The sequence below is a fragment of the Lissotriton helveticus genome, chromosome 7 (assembly GCF_964261635.1).
Source record: "Lissotriton helveticus chromosome 7, aLisHel1.1, whole genome shotgun sequence".
Classification (NCBI taxonomy): Eukaryota; Metazoa; Chordata; class Amphibia; order Caudata; family Salamandridae; genus Lissotriton; species Lissotriton helveticus.
The window spans coordinates 825,962,377-825,984,036 of record NC_136068.1 but is presented as its reverse complement, the minus strand read 5'-3'; the positions used below and the strand labels follow the sequence as shown (position 1 = coordinate 825,984,036).

The 21,660-nt window shown below is 42.7% G+C and overlaps 1 protein-coding gene across 1 annotated transcript in view; it reads left to right on the top strand.

Moving 5' to 3' along the window:
- LOC144769251 (uncharacterized) overlaps positions 1-21,660 on the top strand; it is a 434,380-nt gene that overhangs the window by 268,359 nt on the left and 144,361 nt on the right. Inside the window, exons 12-13 of the mRNA XM_078653312.1 lie at positions 5,508-5,552; positions 15,229-15,264. Of these exons, the coding sequence (XP_078509438.1) occupies positions 5,508-5,552; positions 15,229-15,264 (81 nt within the window). The remainder of the gene's footprint in view (positions 1-5,507; positions 5,553-15,228; positions 15,265-21,660) is intronic.

Sequence of the window (21,660 nt, the reverse complement as noted above, 5' to 3'; positions counted from 1 at the left end):
ATAACTCAAGACTGCAGATGACATAGTCAATCCTGCTTTTATTATGTCCATTATCATATGTGCAACTACCACCTTGATCACTTTTTGTCCTGCCATTGAGGGCCCTCAAACCGTATTCCAAACATAATGCATTCAACAACAAGATGTCGTTAGTCCACCGCTTCACTGGTAGGAGGTCTAGATTGGGGATGTCCCAAAGGGCATCTTCCTCTAGTCCTATTGGGAATGCAGTATGTTCTAGGGGCTCGAATGTCCTATTCAAGTCACCTGCCAAAATTACACTGTTTCCAAGTGACCGAGATTCAAGGGAAGCGGATAGTACTTCTAGGGTAACAGAATTCCCTGGACTCGTGCCCCTGGCATATATATTATAGATATCTATTGTTGAACCCTTGGCTACAGATAATCTCAGTAACTGGATATCCTTACAACCTAGATCAATCGTTTTTGCCTTTACATTTGAGTTTTGTTTAATCCAGACTGCAAGGCCTCCCATAGGTCTACCCCTGTGGCCTCTCGTTGCCGGTATGCAGAAGTTTAAGTAACCCTGGAAGTGGACTGGCTCACATGCCCATGTCTCCTGAAATAGGCACATTTCAAACCCGGTTACGAAGTCAATCCAATCCTGCGACATCATTCTTGCCCCCAACCCCGCAACATTCCATGACAAAAATCTCTCCAGGATATTTTCTACACAAATCCCCTTGTCATTAGGTGTCATAGGCGGAATATCATCCTGCTTCCCACAATAACAAACCTCACTTAGAGCAGTATTTATACAATTAACATCTGTACCATCTTTGGAGCAGTCAATAGTTTGCAAACTCGGTTCACCCACACACCCCCCCGAGCATTCAATATTGTCCACATCCCTCACATATTCCACTACGAGTTTTCCGGTCATTTCATCGTGGGGTCTTAATATTACATCAGGGAACTTCCCACTAACCAAGACCTCATCCTGTCGTAATTGCTCAATTGGTCTCTGTCAGCAACCCCACCTCATCTGCCCCTGCCCTTTATAGGGGTTAAATGCCTCAGTATAACAGTTAGTCGATCTAAATGTAGGAGCAGCAGGTGGGACAGCCTCTACCCAGGTGCAAAAACTGGGTCTCGGTTGCTCATTGGAGCCCCCTAGATAGATCGCCGGTCTTGGGTAAAAGAAAGTGAGGTCAACAACCCCAATACCTCCAATGTTAGTGTTCCAACCCTGTCCCGTAATCAGCCCCACAACCCTTGGATCCTGGAAATTGATTATAATACACTCACCCCCCTGTTTTTTTATAGTATTCCCTATCCAAAGGACCCTTCTAGCCCCGATTATCAGGCCATCCACCCCCCCTGGGAGCGGTCTATTGACTGAAAGCCAATGCATGGCCTTGTTTTTTAACATGTCGTAGGTTTCTCTTTGGCCCTCCGTTAGGGGTGGGACATTAGTAAGTACGGCCACATATGGGAAGGAGTCAGGGGTGAGCTGTACTGGCGGGATTCTAGTTGGCAGTTTGGTTATTTGGGTCTTTGTTTGGACTTGTTGTGGGGGAACATAACTCTGTGAGGGAGGTTTTGCCACTGTCACACAGGAATTAATCCCATTCCCATTACTCGGGTGAATTTTAACTGCCTGTGTATGGACTTGTTGTGGGGGAACATGGCTCTGTGTGGGAGGTTTTACCACTGTCACACAGGTATTATTCCCATGCCCATTACTAGGGTGAATTTTATCATTTCCTGGCCGTTGGGCCAAAGTTATTCCCGATCCGGTCGTCAAGGGTGTGGCATTTTTGCTAGTTGTTGTAGGTGGGTTTTTTACACTGTCCTTGCTTCCCTTGTCTCTAGTGTTATTGGACTTCGGTTTCCCGCAATTACTACTAGTTTTGCTAGACACTGGATCAGGTACATTCTTGCTATTCTCCCCTTCATTATTGACCTGTGCAGGAATACCACTTACAGGCGGAGATTGTAGGTCAACCAACATGGCTCCTTGTACTTTATCACCCTTCTGTTGGTTGTTCCCAACCTCACCCATTTTTTTGCCAGACTTAATTAAAGATTTAATAGAAAAAAAGTTATCTAGGCTAGCTTGTTCTAGATGGTCAAGTTGCTCAGCTAGCTTTTTAAGTCTTATTTCCACTGGATTAAGGAGGGAACGCATTATTTTTTCCACTTCTATCAGAAGATCGTGGTTGGAGGGTTGCGAACCAGGGGGAACTATGACAGATGGATCTGGGACAGGCACCGCCCTTATTGTCGGGTGCACCATACTTATAGGCTCCACTACAACTGGAGCTACTTCAGCCTCCCCTATTGTCATTAATGCATCATGCTTTGGAGGGACATGAGTCAAAATCGATTTAGTACCTAGCTTCCTGTGTTTTCTAGCAGGTTTTATTGGTTGTGGTTTTTTTACAGTAGCTCCCCATTTCCTTTTGACACCAGGCTTAAGTTTGCCCGCTTCTGTTAGTACACAGTGATTTTCTGAGGCTCCTTCCCCTGTTACTATTTGGCTAGGTGCCTCAGAATGCACAACAGATAAGTTTGTTGTAACAATGTCCAATTGGGGGTTAGCTACTAACTCAGTAAGCAGTGGTACATCAAGTAATAAGTCCTGGGGGGCTGGTAAAACAATGGATGATAATGGTGTAACCAGCGCAGGATAGTTCAAGCATTGGTTTTTCTCCAGTGGATTTTTCAGAAGCTCAATCGAAAGCCTACGCCCGGCTCGCCTTTCTGCCAAGGCGATCTCTTTATCGATATCCTGCGGCAGACGCTTGAAGTAGGAGTCAAGGGGGCCCATGATAGCAGGCTCAGCTTCCCCCAGGGGAGGCAGCAGAGTAGAAGTACTTATTGAGCTAGCCATAATACAAGGGACCCCCTTTCTACCCACCTATAGGGAAATAGGTCACAAAGCCTTTCCAACAACAGTGCGTATGATCAATACCTGGCCTGTAGATGTTAATGGGGTGGCCCAGCCCGGCCTCCAGCGGCCCCGGACGGCCACAGACGGTCCCGCCCTTGTCCCGGCGCGCTCCCGCGCGCTCACGCGAAGCGGCAGGGACTACTCCTAATAAAGAAGGGAGGTGTTTAGGGCGGGGCAAACAGGGAGAGCGACCAGGTGTAGGTGATTACAGCGCAGGGACTCCTGGGCAATGGAGTCCCTGTTCCTCACCTGGCGCTCGCAGGCCTGTGCTTCCTCCTCCTGCCCCCGGTGATGGAATCCAGACGATTAGCGCCTTGACACGAAGGCGAAGCGGGACCCGCGCAGCGGGGACCGCGAGGTGTTACAAAAAGTTCAGCAAAAGAAAGGCAAGCCCAGCAAGGGAAAGCAGCGTGCAAAGGTACTCCTCCTCTCAGCCACGGAAAGCGTCTCCCACAGGCAGCAGCTCACAGGCGCCTTTCACTCGGTGTTCAGGGCGGGGCAAACAGGGAGAGCGACCAGGTGTAGGTGATTACAGCGCAGGGACTCCTGGGCAATGGAGTCCCTGTTCCTCACCTGGCGCTCGCAGCCCTGTGCTTCCTCCTCCTGCCCCCGGTGATGGAATCCAGACGATTAGCGCCTTGACACGAAGGCGAAGCGGGACCCGCGCAGCGGGGACCGCGAGGTGTTACAAAAAGTTCAGCAAAAGAAAGGCAAGCCCAGCAAGGGAAAGCAGCGTGCAAAGGTACTCCTCCTCTCAGCCACGGAAAGCGTCTCCCCATATATGTGTGTGTCTATGTCATAAACATATATGTATAATCAATATATATAACATTTGCTTCAATTTGAGGATGTATACTTTTTGGACATTTAATTTACAATTGATAAATTAAGTTATTATAGTTAAGCTAATTTGAAATGTAATTTAAAAGTAATAAAGAATTATTAAACTAATATTTTTAAAAATGGTGTTTTATTATTCCTTATAATTTAATTGTTTAATTTATTTTACTTAATATAATGTGTTTTTAAATCACTCATCCCTGGCCCTAGAAACTCCTTACTACCTCATACACCCCATCCCGAACCCTAAAAACTCTTTACTACTACTAAACACTTTCCATCCCTGTGCCCTAAAAATTCTCACTATCAATATATACTACTCGTCCTTAAAGCCTAAAACCCTTTACTACCCTATAGACTACCAATCCCTGAACCCTAAAAACTCCATTCATCTGTAAACACTGCCCATCCCTGAACCCTAAACAACTCTTTACTGCTCCTATACACTACCAATCTCGAACCCTAAAATCTTCTAGCTTGCCCTATAGACTACGCATATCTGAACCCCATTAGAATCACAATAGATTACCAATCACTAAACTCTAAAACCCCTCTGCTACCTATATTGACTACCAAGTCCTGAGCCCTAAACACTCCCTGCTACCTCTATACACTACCCATCCCTGAAACCTAAACATTCTTTACATCCCTTCCAAACAACTTATTATTTAAATATATTCACATTAAATTACTGTTATTAATTACATTAAATTTACTCATTTCATCTATTACAATCGAATTTATTTTTACTTTGACTGTTTTATGTAACAATATATATGTACATATATCTACAGAAGGTGAATGAGAGGCAATATCAATTACTGACAAGTAAAGCAGTATAACATATAGCGTAAATTGATTCAAGCCGTGTCCGAATAACGTCCTCTGCTCAGCGGACCACGTTCAATGATGTCTACTACCCCTACAAGACACCTAACATATCAACACTAGCCCTGAAGGAGTCCATGTTTGAGCGAAACGCATTGGCTGTCTTCAACAAACGCATACCAGGTGCATTTGAAATAAAGATACACAAAGACCTCAACCAACAACTACCGATTTTTTTTCACTTATATGTTATATTGCTTTACTTGTCAGTAATTTATATTGCCTCTCATTCACCTTCTGTGCATGTTTTGATTTGTGATCAAGGGGCGGCTGATCATTTGAGGTGGGCAATATCACTACACCACGTGACTGACCTAGGTAGTGCAGTCTCTTATAACCCGGCTGCCTTCCCATTTGCTGAAGGTACATATATCTGCCCATAAACTTAGTCACATACAAATATGTATATATTTACACATATATTGTCATTTAAAATAATATAAAAATAATTTATTTGCAGAGTACTGAAAACTTAATATGATGTAAAGACTCCTGATGTACTAACTGCAATGTAATGACTCCTGACATAACCCCTGGAAAGTAATGGTAACACACCACATGACCATGTTCTAAATGGGTGATCTAGTGCGTTCCCTGTTGGAGGTGTCTGTTGAAGTTAGCTAGCGCATTTCTCATTGCACATCATTTATCAGTGACACAGGCAATTTACTTTGGTACTTAATGTAGTATTTGTATGCATTATTTCGCTCATATCTAGCCATTCTAACCTATCTGAGAACAAATACTGATGAGCATTACAATTCAAACCAAAAACGCACATTTATTAATTTCAGATATTTTGACAAAATTAACCTTTTGTCATTTTTAATTGAATTTGTGGGTGACATTTTATGTTTTTTAGGGTGAACATGGAGACAAAGGAGAACAAGGACTGATGGGCTTAAGAGTAAGAGTCACTTACATTGCAGTATCACACTATCTCTCTTTCTTGATCCGTCTCGCTCTCTTTCTCTTACCCTCTGTTTCTCTTTCTATCCCTGTGTTCTTTCTGTATCTGATCTTAACTTCTGAAACAATTATTTCACATTTTGTTTTGGTGAAGAAAAGAAAGACTTAACCAGAAACCACATGTATAAACAATTATAAACATTCAGTTTAGTTTCTTGTTTTGTATGGCTCTCATAGAGAGCCTATATCGTTTATTTCAGTTTTAAAATGCCATAACTCACTACTATGAGATAGCAACAGTTGAAAATGAAACTCTTTACCCACAGTTGCTATGTCATAAAGGCCTTCCATGGCAGACTTTAGTCTAGAATAAACTCCCTTTGGGCTATTCTTATAGCATACAAATCAAATACACCTATCAACCCTACCGATTTAGTCACACAGGGTCAATTCCACAGTTGCCAGTAAATCAAGTATAAAATCTATATTAAAAATTGTCATTACGTTTATTAGGTTTGGTCAAGAAGATATATGCATAAATGCCATTATTCATTAAAAACACAATTTATCAATGTCACATCAAAAAATACACAACAGATAAAAATATATAAATGCAAAATATAAATAAAACAATGTTAAAAGAGTGGTGCAATCACATTCATGTGGTTGATTTTATCATTACATTGTCATATACATGTATGGTACAACACACATTCAATATCCTAACAATTTATATTTCTATATGTAGGCCAAAAGCGACGCATTTCGGAGAGTTTAACACAGGTCCAACCTCCTTCTTCAGGCTTGCTAATAATCCTTCACTGTTATCTACATAAAAACATATATATAATGAAATATATAAACAGAAGAATAATGCAGTATTGTGACATAAAAATACATCCCTTAAAAAGACCAAGCTCGCTATCCCACTCCTTCAAATGTAGGGATTTTACTATGTTTTAAAGCATTTCTCAACGGATATTCATAAATGACATAATTTTCAAAATGACAAACAATATGAAGTTACTGGCACTGTTAACATGAAGACCCCAAATCACACATGTTCCTGGATACTGGCCAAAAAAGATTTATTTTACATTGCCACAAGTATCCCACATCTCTAACCCACAGACATACTGCCATCTGAATAGGCCGGTCAAGCTCTATCCTTATTACTCCCTTGGCTTGGACTTTATCAAATCTAGTCATATATCCTCATGATCCCTGAGTCAAATCGATCAAACTGGGATAGAGCCTCTATCACATGTAGGGGATATTATGTAACATTCTAACCAGAACACTCCTCTCTACATAGTTCTTCAAAAACATGCTTAATCAGACCAATAGATACCCACCCAGATGTACACAGGTCGGGGTTCATAAAAAAGTTTCTCACTCCTGATAAGGAATCTCTTTTTCCAGAAATCTCATTCTGCAATCGCTGAGATCTACGACATATCCGGAATATTTTATATACAAGCCCTGTTTCCTTAGCTGCATATGGGTAATGGTGATTATTATATAATGTTTAAAGTTTAGTAATCAGTAGGTGGTCTGTGCTTTAAAGTACATTAATATCAACATTTTAAATTAGATATCGGATTCTCCAATGAGAGATAAAGCTAACATCAGCATATTATTTTAGGATGTTTTAGGACTGGAGGATTGACCCCCCTATTCAGCATACCAGCAGTGGGCTCCGTGTTACACTCTGTTGGGTACTGGAAAAAGAGATTCCTTATCAGCAGTGATTAACTTTTTTATGAGCCCCGACCTGTGTCCATCTGGGTGGGTATCTATTGGTCTGATTAAGCATGTTTTTGGAGAACTATGTAGAGAGGAGGTGTTTACCCCTTGTGTTCTGGTTAGAATGTTACATAATATCCCCTGTATGTGATAGAGGCTCTATCCCTGTTTGATCGATTTGACTCAGGGATGATTCATGAGGATATATGACTAGATTTGATATAGTCCAAGCCAAGGGAGTAATAAGGATAGAGCTTGACCAGCCTATTCAGATAATTCTATATGTCAAAGTAAAATGAAAAAGCATTTAACTGCTTGAGTGTCCTATCATGTTTATAAATGGCCCTTATACAATTGCATTCTGGTTGGTACTATGGAATAAAGCGTAATGATAGAAAAATTCCATATATTAAAATACAATGGTTATTTCTTCGGGTAACTGCTTTGCATCTATACCATCTTTGTTTTCAAAACCTATATCAAAGACTCTGATTAAACAACCTAAAAATACTTCTTACACTAAACATGTTTTGGACGTGTTATCTCCTGAGAGCAAATTCTTCACCATTCGTCGAATGTGTAGGAGCTCTCGTTATCTGGACCATCCCGCATACTCCTGTGACCTATAGGTGGTGATGTTGTACTCGTCCTTAGGAGAATTAATCTACTAAGGTACCGAAGTCAAGATACTTTACCTCCAGTGTCTCAAACTCAAGCTAACGTTTCCCAGTAGGAAGGCACCTACGATCTACTTTTACCATCTTATAGATCTTATAGCTATGACAAGTTAACAAATTTAGCCCAGTCTAGTAAATGATCAGGGTCAGCCTTACAAATCGAGCCCGTGGCTGCGTATTCCATCATAGTGGAGTTATTGTGAAGTCTCATTAACTTCACCTCTGCACACCTTAAGTTGAAATGTAATCGCAGAAGTGCCTGGTATAGAAACCACTGATGTGCCCCAAATAACTTGCAGATTTTTGAGCAATTTCTAACCTAACCTATGACATCTAGTATACCATATATAGAACGCAATTATGTCCCAACTTTAACCTCTTACTACATACAATGTCTTGTTTCCCTCCCAGAATGTTTTTTTTATCTTGAATGAAACATTGAATTCGTGTTCATTTGCGTGTTGGATGATCTCCTTGAAGATGTTGACAAAGGAAAATAGATCAACACGATTTTATGTATCAAGAACCCTGCATTGAACATGTTGGATCATACTATTTTCATTGGTTGTCTCTCCAACATCGAGATCCATTTGAAAGTCCTAAAATGCCTTGTTTCTTGTTTTATCAGTACAAAACTCTGGCATATCCAAGCCAGCTTTCCAGTTGATCTTTACTCTTGGTACCCCACATTGGACACACATTTCACCCATTTGATCCTGAGCATAGCTGCTTCCATTGATATCTCTGATCTGGACTGCGTTTGGTTTCGGCGAATTTGCCAATACTGCTCAGCTACTGGGCAGCTTCACCAGCACTTAGTCAATTTTCGTTGCCCACTTTAATTTTTGCATGCGACATCCTCTTGCTAACTATTTTAACTTTTGTGCTCTGTCTCTCTGAAATGCTCTTGCATCACAAGATGTCGGGCACTAATAGTCTCTCTCACGCCATTGATTTCCTCACACATGTATATAAATCTTGGTAGCATGAATGAGACATTCTTCTCCGGTTTTAGGAAAATTAAGTCATTTTCAAACCCCTCCTGCACTGTGGAGAGACCAGCACTGAAACCGTAACCCTATCCATTTGGAAGATTACCGCCAAATTCCCAGTCAAAAGTAAGCCCTCCAGCTTTTACTTTTAGGTTTCTCCACTACATTTTAGAGAAGAGATCAAAACACCCCTAGACATGACTGCATCCACTTAACTGGACTTAGTGGAAATGTCTGTGCATGGATTCAAATGTCATGAATGGATTTGTGTATGAACTCAGCATCTGCAACTCAACTGTCCAGCTTACATAGACAGTACTTTATGTACTGACGTTTCCAGGTCACAGAGACAGCAGAGGTGCTATTGTAATCAAGCACCCAGATGTGCACCACCTAACAAGTGCAAAAACTGCATTTGCACCAATTAACCAGTGAAATATATACTTATTGCATGGGTAGAAATATCTGCAAATGTTGGAGCAAATTGCAGTGGCTCCTGGGGGGCCTGAATCATGATGATCATGTACACAAGTGAACAAAGATGATGAAGAGGTGCCTGCAGGTGCTTTATACACCTGCAGGTGCTATATAAAGAAATTGTGGTGTCCCCAACATGCTCCATTGTACTGTCTCTGTAAGTCTGTGCAAGTGCTACAGACAGCACAGCAGAGAACTATCAAAAGGTGATTGTCACTCCATGTTTCTGTGGTTGGCTGTCTGCAGTGCATTAACAAACCTGTGGAGAAAGCACAATAACGCAAGCCCTTCAGATAGTGGTATTCCGTAAAACACTTCCAAACACTCCCATTTGGTGTCGGTGTGCACCTGTGTTTAGTTGTTCCTGTAGGTGGTTCATTTTGGATATCGAGTGGGCTTAACTGTGAATGGGGGAGTTTATTTTTCCCAAACATTATATACTACCAGTTTTCCCTATTCCCAGAAGCATAGCACTGGCTGTGCGTAAGTAAGCGCGGATAGCAGAAGAATATCCTGGAGGGAGTGGGAATGAGAGACCGCCAGGGCATCCGTCTCATCTAGTGTACGTCTCTCAAAGTTTAGGGAACTCCTGGCAGCATTTTTACGTGCTAATGGCAGGTGTTTGATATGAATATGAAAAACAAACAATTACTAAAGTTCAAAGGCAAAAGCAATGCAAATTCAAAGGTGGTTCTTTCGTTGCAATGCTTACCGGCTTCCGAATGGCTGGCCACAAGGAAACAAAGCCCATGTGTTTGAAGCCAGCACACCTGGAAAACCAGTAGGAGGAAGCAAGGGTTCAAACACAGCAAATCAAGCCAAGTCATAATCCATGAGAAAGTCAAAGTTCAGGTAGGAGTCAGAAAATTGAGGGAATCAAAAAAGAGAAAAACAATTAATGTAAAGGACAAATGATACAGTGAGCAAAATTTAGCAATAGCAAAGGAGACATGACCTCACAAGAATTTGCTCCACACGTTCCCGGAGGGAGTGAACAGTAGATAAAGCATTGCTGCCACTCGTGACCTGGAAGACTGCCCCCTTGACTTTGAGGCTCCCTGTCCTAACTCCTCAGCCACCCTATGCCCACCGCTAGTCTCACAGGGATTCTGTTGCATTTTCTCCTGACAGCAAGTCACCATCTTCACACACAATGTTTATTCATGACATACCAATTCCAATCTAATTGGCTGGATGGGAGCTGCTCCTCCAAGTTTAAGATATTAAGGAGGCTGGGTCTCTCTTCTCCTGCAAACCAAGTATTCTTCTTGAAAGCAAATACCTAAACTTCTACTCTATTAGTGAAAATAGGAGATACTTTGTTTTTATTATTGATATGGTCTGGGTGGCACCAAATTTGTGATAGTGTTAATGTAACCAGTGCATCCCCCTATTAGAAACTTCCTATAGAACCCCGGATGCGGCAACATGCCCGTCTTAAACAATCATACATTTCTCTCACAGAACTTCTCCTATTTGCATATGCAGGGCTTCAAAATTCCCTTCGCATTTGTGTGTTCCTAAAACTCAGAATCTTTACTTTGCTATTGAAACTGCAGAATATGTTGTTTTTAGTACTGATTTAGGGTAAGCAAAGCCCTTTAAAGGCAACGTCAAGCATGTCCTCCCACATTACGTGCAAAATTAAATGAGGATCCTTCATTTGTAAGGGACGAGTCTGCCTGCACAGTTAAATCTGTAATATATAGTTTGAAGACTTGGAGCTTGACTACCAGTGCCCTGTTAAAAATTGTGCTATTTGCCCACTCTAGAATTAGGGGGACAGGGAAGTACGTTGAATTTCAGGTTTTCGATGATAACATTCAGGAATCTGTTTACGAACTGATTCCTACATTTTTCTCCTCATCTTTCACATTGAGATTTCGGCTCCTTAAATCTCTGTCTGAAACATGAACACCAGGGGCGTAGCTAGAGCTTGTGGCGCCCGGGGCTATCCCTCAGATTGCCGCCCCTTGGAGGGGGGGTGCAGGGGGAAAAGGACGGTGAGCACTTGAAAGATGTCCGAGAGACACGTAGTATTGCTGCTAATAGTTACCTCGATCTTAGATAAACATCCTGCTACTTGTGACTTTATTCCAAGTGTTGTGATCACAAAAAATACACCGGGGTGCAAACACTATTTGAATGTGAATTTCCACCCGTGTTTTAGTTCTGCAGTAATCAATGGGAAATAAAGTGCTCAAATGTTTTTCGAGCATGAATTTCGAGTTGGCGCTAACCCTACTGCACAGTTTTGCAGACACAATTATTTATTTGAAAGGTTTTATATAGCACTGGCTAGACCCGAAGGTATCCGAGCGCTTTAGATGAGTATCAGAATTCGAATGCAAAAAAATACTTTTATTCCAAAACTGAGACAAATGTTTTCAACGAGACGACTTATCAGAATAACCTCAGCTACACAATAAGGCTACATGCATTGATCTACACTGGAACGCATTTTCAAGCCAGCAAATACACCTAAAGGTATGAGCTTTTAACAATTATTCGGACATTGGGCCAACGAGGTTCTCCCACATGCAGATCCATTCCCTGGTTTTATAGCAAAGAAACACGAATGTGGAAAGTCAACTCGAATTCATTATGTTGTAAGTCAGTGGGTTTAAGTGCCATCATATTCTTTTAATTTTCTCTTGCACAACTTTCTAACAGGTAGGATGCTGCAATTTGCATATGCTCAAGTATAGCAAGGTTCTGCATTCGTAACTTGAAATACTGCGTCTTGGAAGAACGAGAACAGAATACCTTTCAAAGGCGGGTACAATAAACCGAACACATCCATTATTTTCCCTAATAGGACCATTAGAAAACTACTCAATGTCCTCTTCTACAAGGTTCAACAATATGCAGCATCCTCGTTAGTGCCACATTCATTGTTCATTTACAACAAGCTATTCCAAACAGGTCAGTTTTGTTTTGAGTGAACGGAGACAAAAAGCGCATCACGTGCAGAAAATAACAAAACATCAAGTCAATGAGAAGATTTGAGAACGCACGACAGAAGAGGGCAGCCAGTGTGTTCTGTACAAAATAAATCGTGTGCCCCTTTAATTATACGTGTCACTGTTGCGATTTCAGATTTGATCGCAAAGTCATTTTGGCAAAGTGGTGCTGTTTCACGTACTCCTGACAGGCCGCAGTGGAAACTGCCTGTGCCAAAATCGGAAGTGAGAGATATTTACTCATTCCAATCCAATCTGAACATCGGGCTCTTAGTGTCTCCGTAACGGGACATGCGGTGAGTTACTGGTGTTATGGTAGCTGCGCGCTGTAGGGCTATTTTAGGTAAATGTAATTATCAGTAACTTACGGTTTTGCACCATCAGTGTGGCCGCGGCAACTGCTCCAGTGATAAGTGTCGGCTCGGCCATGATTATGCAGCCTGACTTAGGAGTGACCCGGTCGCGACCACACCCCCATGCGTGCAACGTGTGTGCAGCGTGCGTGCGCTGCAGGCAGTTTGCTTGCACTTGATCAAACTGTGCCGCGGCGAGGGCACGGCACTGGTGGCCCATTGCGGCGGCCTTAATAATTTATTTAGGGGCTGGGGATACTGACTGACAAAGTGTCAGACAGTGAGTGTCCCCAATTAAATCACTAAGGCCGCCGCAACGGGCCACAAGTGCGTGCTTGCCGCCTCCAAAACAGTGCCGCCTGGGGCGGTCCGCCCCCCCTAGCTACGTGGCTGATGAACACTTGTAATTCTGATGGGTCCGGTAACTACTGTTACTGGACCCATCAGAATGTTTTAGGGATCACTTGTAATTGAGAGCCCCGGTTGCAAGAATTCCTCTCTGATTTAATCCATTAGGTTGGGAGACTGTGAGCTGGTAGTTTCCTGGCACATCACATGTGTAGTTTTCTCCAGCTCTTGGTTTGTACAGCTGTTGTGACGCAGACCTGGCTCAGCAGTCAATCATGCAAATGTAGCTTGCAGTGTATTTCGATACACGCTATTGAATATCGTACAGCAGTCTGGGTATGCATGGCAGAGTATCTGCAGCTTTTTTGTATGTATTGAATTTATATGTGCAATCCCAGCTAAATAGGAACAGAGCTATAAAGTAAAGGTTATACATTATAGGAGGATGCCATGAGATCTTGAGTGCAGGAGGAAAAGGAAACAGGAGTAGGGAATGTTTTTAATGCCTAGAAGCGCCTAAGCATGCTGGGATGAGGAAAGGAGGTAATATGTTTCAGAAGGATCACGCATGCGCTGCCTGAAGCTGTCATACTTTGAAATAGGATTATAACCCATCCAAAAATGGATGCCCTTGCATACGCAGACACATCTATCCCATAAAAGAAAATACAGTTATAAAAAGAAAACATTTAGTTCAAAACATCACGTAAATGCCAAAAGGAAGGGAAGTTTGTGAATGGCTAAGCTAAATCGTGACGTATTGTCTACTACAGTTTCTTGCACAAGGGACATATCATATAACTTTTACCTACATGTGAATTTTTCTGAAGACCTTTTCTATTTTTTAATTGGATATTTAAGTCATGCTTCATATCAAAATATGCTTAACCATAGTTCGAATCTTAGTGGAAGTCATTATATTGTGTGATGTTGCTACAAACCATTAGTTCTTCATTAATGCCAAATGATATTGTATTAACATTAAGGGCCTTATTACGAGTAAGACAGTCTTAGGACTGCCATACTCGCGGTGGTAGTTATTTTGATTGTGGTGATAGGACCGCTGCATCTGCCGGGATTCAGGATGCCGCGGCGGTGGCGCCGCTGAAAGGGGCAGGAATATCCTACCCGTCTTTGAAGCCTAAAAACCCTTTACTACCCTATAGGCCACCATCCCTGAACGGTAAAAAACGTCATTCTCCTGTGTACACTCCCATCCATGAACCCTAAAAACTATTTACTACTTCTATACACAACCAATCCCTGAACCTCAAAACTCCTTGCTTGCCCTAGAGACTACGCATCCCTTAACCCCCTTAGTATTAGAGATTACCAATTTATAAACTCTAAAACACCCGGTATATCTCGATAGACTACCAATCCCCAAATCCTAAAAACTCCTTGCTACCCCGACACACTACCAATCCCTGAAACCTAAAAACTCTTTACAACCCTTCCAAAGAACTTATGTTTTATTTAAATATATGCACATTAAAAATGTTAAATAACTGCTACATACAATTTACTTATTTAATCTATTGGTTTAACTACAATTACAATCTAATTTATTTTTACTTTTACTGTTTTAAATAACATATATGTACAAAAATATGCCCATAAACATATAGTCACATACAAATATATATATTTAAACATATTTACAGATATATTGTCATTTAAAATAATTTTTAAAAAGTAGATTATTTGCAGAGTAAAAGACTGAAAAATGACCTATGATGTAAAGGCTCCTAATACGCTGACTACAATGTAATGGCTCCAACGTAACGCCTGGGGAGTAATGGTAACAAGCACATGGCCATGCTCCAATTGGGTGATCTAGTGAGGTCCCTGTTGGAGGTGTCTGCTGAAGTTAGCTAGCGCATTTCTCATTGCACATCATTTACCAGTGATACAGGCAATTTACCTTGGTGCTTAATGTTGTATTTTTATGCATTCTCGCTCTCTTATCTATCCGTTCAAACCTACACAAGGACATATACTGATGAGCATTATAATCAGCACCGAATATGTATATATATTGATTTCAGATATATTTACAAAATTATCCGTTTGTCATTTTTACTTAAATTTGTGGGTGATGAAATGTTATTTTTTCAGGGTGAACCTGGAGAGCAAGGATCGATGGGCCTAAGAGTAAGTTTCACTTACAATGAACTATCACCTTTTCTCACACTCTCTCTCTTTCCGATCCCTCTCTTTCTCTTGCCCTCTGTTTCTCTTTCTCTTCTTTCTAGATCTGATCTTAACTTCTGAAACAATTATTTCATATTTTGTCTTGGTGAGGAGAAGAAAGACCTAACAAGAACCCACATTTATAAACAACTATAATATTCAGTTTAGTTTCTTGTTATTTATGGCTCTCATAGAGAGCCTCTATCATTTATTTCATTTTTAAAATGTCATAACTCACTACTATGACGTAGCAACAGTTGATAACAAAACTCTTTACCCACTGTTGCTATGTCATAAAGGCCTTTCATGGCAGACTGACAGTACTCTCTGAGCTCACAGCTGCAGAAGGGGGAAGGAAAGCAGGGAAGGTTGTGGGGTGTTGTCAAGTATGGCATGTAAGTTATAAAAATGTTTTCTTTGAAACAGGGATACATAACTGAGGGCATGTTATGTATAGCTCTCCCATTATCCTCGGCCCCTGCACAGTAGTTGAAGGCAGAGAGGATGATTTTGGGGGCCATACATAACATAAAGTTATAGATGAGTGAAACGTGAATTTTTTAGATGCTTTTCACCTCAGGGTTCTGAGTGACATCATAGAGAACTCGGTCATCGCTGTTGTTGTCTATCTGACATCCCCAGAATCCCTTGGTGAAAAACATCCCCATAATTCACTTTTAGCCATCTATAAGTATATATGTCAAATAAAAATAAAAAAGTATTTTAACTGCTTCGATGCCCTACCATGTTCATTTTTGGCCCTTGTACCAACATTCTGGTTGGTACTATGGAACTGAAGCATCATGATAGAAACATTCTGTACAGTAATATACAATGGTTATTTCTCTGGGTAACTGCTGTGCATCTATACCTTCTTTATTTTCAGAACCTATACAGAAGACTCTCTAATTTCTGATTAAACAACCTAAAAATAATTTTACACTATGCATGTTTTGGACGTGTCATCTCCTGAAAGCACATTCTTCATTGTTCGCCATATCTGCAGGACCTCTCATTATCTGGACCATCCCACATACTCCTGTAACCTGTGTGTAGTGCTCTTGTACTTTGCCGCTGAGCATATTCTGGGTTGCAATTCCACTGCCCATTTCCTGGCAAGGATGGCAGAAATGCAACGAAGGGAGCCCTGCCAGGGCCCCTGGCGCTTCTGGGTCTGGGGGTGCAGTCGGTGCCCCCCTGAAAGTGCACCATGTTACTGCACAGTGTGGCATGCACAACATGGTGCATGCCACACCCTGCATGAACCTGCTGCGGTCCTCCTGCAAACACAGCAGTGGCGGTGCTGAAGGAGGACCACCAAACTCATAATATGGCCCTGAATTGATTAGTGGGTATAAATTCCTTAATCAAAGCCCAGATCCCAGTGAGGCCAGTGCTTTGCACAAATACGTGCACATGGTCAGCACCAGCTCCGTCACCAAAGACATCGAAACCTGCTATGTCTAAACATTTTAAGTATTTTAACTAGTGTATAATATGGATGCTCAAATATTAGTAGAACTGACTGCAATATTTTGGAGCACTAAAAGTTTCTCAGTTGAGTGTCAGTGCTGCCACCCAGAGTTTTGAGTTAATTACCATACACTTTCTTTCCCTTTTGTGGTTAACTTCTTCAATCCATTCTAAATTTACTGAATGTATTTTTTCATAACATTGGGACAATACAGGAGTTGTGTATTCAGAGTTATAAATAACTTGATCAAAGAAATGATTGTCATTTGCTGCACTTCAATGAGTTTATCCGTATATTGAGGTATATGATTTTATTTCCATATACTCCTCTGAGTGTATTAGAACTTCTGCGATTACACAGTGGTATGATGAAATCAGCTAATGGGCATATATTGTTTAGCAAATTGGCACCTGATTGCGTTCTAAGGTGATAAAGCCATGTCTCTGTTTCCCTAATGTGGGAGATAGCAATGGTCTTGCTGTAAATCTCGCCAACGGCACAATACATCCTGGAATATCTTTGAACTATTTTTGTTTTTAAATTAGGGTTGTTGCATTTTGTTAAATTGAGATATTGTCTAGTAGGTGAAAGGATAGCTCTAATACATTAAAATCTCATTGGAACACCAGCAAAAATTGTATGGAATATAATCTAGCACCCCGGTGTTAGTAGAAAGTCAGGCTGCAATAGACCTGCTTAATTCAGTTTGCAAGAAAACCTTTTTTAAGGACACAAGGTACCTTATTTGGCCAGATGGATGCAAATAAATTCATTCAGGTTTCTTAGAAAATATAATCATTTTAAAATAAATGATTCTCTCAATTGAAGAGCTCAACTTTGATCGAGAAGTCTTTATATCAGACCACTTATTTGGCTTATTAAATTTTAAAAAATCCCTAGTTTTTTCCAGATTAATTGTCCTTAAATATGTTTTTAAATATCAACTCCATCCGTAGTTTGTGTGTTGAATGTTCCATACCATAATTTTAGTTTTACAGAGTGAATCTTTTCCTGATACACATGCTCTCCATTATCTTGCCATCTAGTGGTTGGGACTAGAATTCTCCATTATCATGTAGTGAGTGAGTGAGGGAAGATTTGTAAGAGCGCAACTTAGCCCATAGGCATCAAGGCGCATAAGATGGTACAGCTGTATGAGATAAGAAGAGGTGCAGCAGCTACAAGTAGGCTTCAGAGAAGAGCCAGGTCTTTAATGCTTTGCGGAAGAGCGAATGGGATGTTTGATCCTTGTGCTCAGCTCGAAGCATGTTCCACAGTCTCGGGGCGAGGGAGAAGAAGGCCCTCCCTCCCCATCTGGCCATAGCGACTCGGGGAACGGAGAGTAAATTCTTACTGGCCGAGCGGAGGACCCTGCCAGGGGCATAGAGGGACACAAGGGACCTAATATCTTCGGCTCCAAACCCATGCAAAGCACAGTGAGTGAGGCACAGGACTTTACAATTAATCCTGGCCTGCATTGGAAGCCAGTGCAGATCTCTCCTAATTGAGGATCCAGAGGAGCGCCTAGGGGCATCAACCACAAACCTGGCTGCCGCATTCTGCACTATTTGAAGGCGTTGGACCAGCCTTTTGTTTATGCCTAAATATAGTGCATTGCAATAGTCCAACCTTGAGGAAATAAAAGCCCCCGTGACCTGTTTTCGGGCTTCAAACGAAAGGTAATGTGCAATCTTTCTCATGATTCTTAGGGCACCACAGCAGGTTGAGACCGTCCTGCTGACTTACTTGTCAAAAGAGAGCGTGGTGTCCAGAATAACACCCAGGTTGCGGGCAGATTGGGAGGGCAAGGGGCAGGCTCCAAGAGCAGAGGGCCACCAGTCCATAGACCAGATCTCCTGTTTGGCTCCGAAGACAAGAACTTCGGTTTTGTCCCCGTTTAATTTCAGGAAGTTCTTGATCATCCAGCCTGCAACTGCTTCCATGCAGTTTCTGAAATTAAGGGCCGTGATATTCACTGATTGGGAAAGGGAGACCATAATCTGGGTGTCATCGGCATATGATAGTACTTCCAGCCCGAACGATCTTACAAGTCTGGCGAGTGGGGCCACATAGATGTTAAAAAGTGTGGGGCTCAGGGATGAGCCCTGAGGAACCCCACACTGCACAGGCTTGACAGGGGAGAGGAAGTCACCCAGCTTGACCCTCTGTTTTCGCTGATCAAGAAAAGATGTCAAGAGGTTTAGCGCTGGTCAATTCACTCCCATCTCACTGAGGCGGGCAGCCAGAATGGAGGGGGACAGGGTGTCAAATGCGGCTGTAAGGTCGAGCAGGACAAGAAGAGTAGTCTGGCCACTGTCGCCCTTAGCACGGATGTTATTGACAACCACTGTAAGGGCGGATTCAGTGCTATGAGCCCTCCGGAAGCCATGCTGAGAGGGGTCCAGCAGGCTAGATTTATCCAGGAAGGCACTCATATGATGATTAAGATGGGCCTCGATCATCTTAGCGGGGGCAGGAAGCAGGAAAATGGGGCAAAAATTCTTCAAGATCCCAGGATCTAGGGTGGCCTTCTTTAGGAGGGGCTTGACTATCGCCATTTTCCACGATGTGGGAAAAACACCTTCGGAGATTGCCAAGTTCATCACCTCCAGGCGAGGAGGCAACACTATCTCCCTACACTCTTTGAGAATTCTCAGAGGGCAAGGGTCTAAAGGGGATCCGGATTTAAGCTTATCCAAAAGCTGATTCAGTAATTCTAGTGTCAGGGGGCAAATTTAGAGAGGGTGCTGCAGAATTCAAGGGCCTGTCTTTCCTGTGGAGCTGACACAGGGAGGGGTGAGCTCTCTGAGTCTAGGTTGAGGGCTTCAAGGGCTGTGTAAATGTCCATTATCTTAGTGTGAAAAAAAATGGAAATCTGATCACACAGTTCTTGGGTAGGCACTGTGGGATCTGGTGACTGAAGGAGAGACAGGGAATCTACAATTTTAAACAGTTCCCTCGGTGAACTAAGAGAAGCAGTCTGCTTTCCAAAGTACGCTTTCTTTTCCGTCAGCACTGCGGTTTTGTACCCCTTGAGCAGGCATTTGTGTTTTTCTTTCTCCCTTGGGTCAAGGTGCAACCTCCAGAGTCTCTCTTGTTTCCTGCAGCCCTGCCTTAGTAGTCTGAGGGAATCAGAGTACCAGGGAGCCGAAGGACGTTTCCTGGCAGAATAGTGATGCTTAAGTGGGGCAAGGATATCCACTGCGCTTGCAATGGTATTAGAGAGGTCAAGGGCAGCCGTGTCGGTATCCTTCATGGAGAGGTGCCTAAGGCTAGACATCCAGGGTGCCAGTGTCTCATTATTCAAATCCCTGAGATTCCTTTTCAGTACCCACTTGCTGGAATCTAGTATGGGCACAGCAAGGTGAGGAGATGTAAATTCGAAAGGAACGGCCACATGGTCTGACTAGGACAAAGGGAGGGGGGGCCTATTTCTAGCCTGAAATCGTTGGTGAAGCCCCCCGTCCAGGGTGTGTCCAGCTGAATGAGTGGGGTTTCTAACTCCTTGTACCAATCCACAGGAGGCCAGGGAATCTGACAGGAGAGCGGTATCACAGGAATTCGAATTTTCTAGAAGGAAATTTAAATCTCCGAGAATGGTCATGTTGGGTCTATCAACATAGGGTTCCAAAACTTACAGTAGTTCATGGCTGAAAGTAGACCTAGGACCAGGGGGCCTGTAGACCAAAATGCCGGTGAAAGACACAGTATGGGAAGGGCTAAGTACAAAGTACATTGCCTGGAAACTGTCCAGAGGGGAGGGGAGGGGCTCGGTCCGGCATCTTATAGAGGTTTTACACAGTATGCCCAACCCTCCCCCCCTGCGACCCACTCTGTCCATTCTTGACAGGGCATATCCCTCGGGGATAGCTTTTAACAGCTCAGGCCCGGAAAAGTCGGAGGCCCAAGTTTCAGTGATGAAAACACATAAGGGATTTCTATCTCAGATAAAATCTCTGAACGCAATGTTGTTATTGACTAACAAGCGTGCATTAATGAGAAACCCAGTTTCCTTACCCGGTAGGAAAGGATCTTGCTTCTTGGGCAAGGACAATTTATGTGAGAGGTCAGAGGTGGCAGAATTCTCATTACAGCGGCACTTAAAAGCTTCAAGTAAGTTCTCGGGTGAGGACGTATGATGACAAGGCTGCCAGGGGGGTTTAAGAGCTTGTAGTGCGCATAAGGAGTAGAGAGGACTTACTGACACATGAAAATGTGTATCAATAGCCTCCCTGGCCCCTGGTGCTTCCTCAGCACTGACGGGCGCAGACTGGCTGGACTCTGGCGCGACTCCGGCGCTGGTACGGCGCGTTCGCTGTTCGCGTCCGCTGCGCGGAGGCATGCCCGTCTCCTTAAGTACTGGCGACTAGACCGCTAAGGGTGATGCCTCCCACCAAAGATAGCCGCTGCCGAGTTCGACCGCCCGGGTCCGTGGGTCTCAGCACCTGACTTGGCTGAGCTCCACCCAAAAGCGGGGAACAGAAGTTAAAACTGCCGAGCTTTCAACAAAGTGCAAGGTGAGTTTTAGAGTGAAGTTTAAAAGCGCCAAATTAAAAACAGTGGCACCGCTGAGAAGTCACACACACAAAGTAGCAAGGCACACAGCACACCTCCCGGCTTTCCGCCTCAGGAGGGAAACAAACAGCAAGATGTCCTTCTTCTATTTTGTTGTTGTTGATGTGACTCGATAGACCCCCATTTGGTGCATCCTGTGATGTCGTACTGCTTCCCCCGGAGGCTCTCACCTTTGGTCACTATCTTCAGATTTTATTCTGCCTTTCGGTCTGGATGCTTGCTGAAGGTTCTCCCACAAGTGGAAGAAAAATAAGTTTGTGAAGTTCATCAGAAATTTGCTGAAAGTTTTCCTTCGAATTCGGAGAATA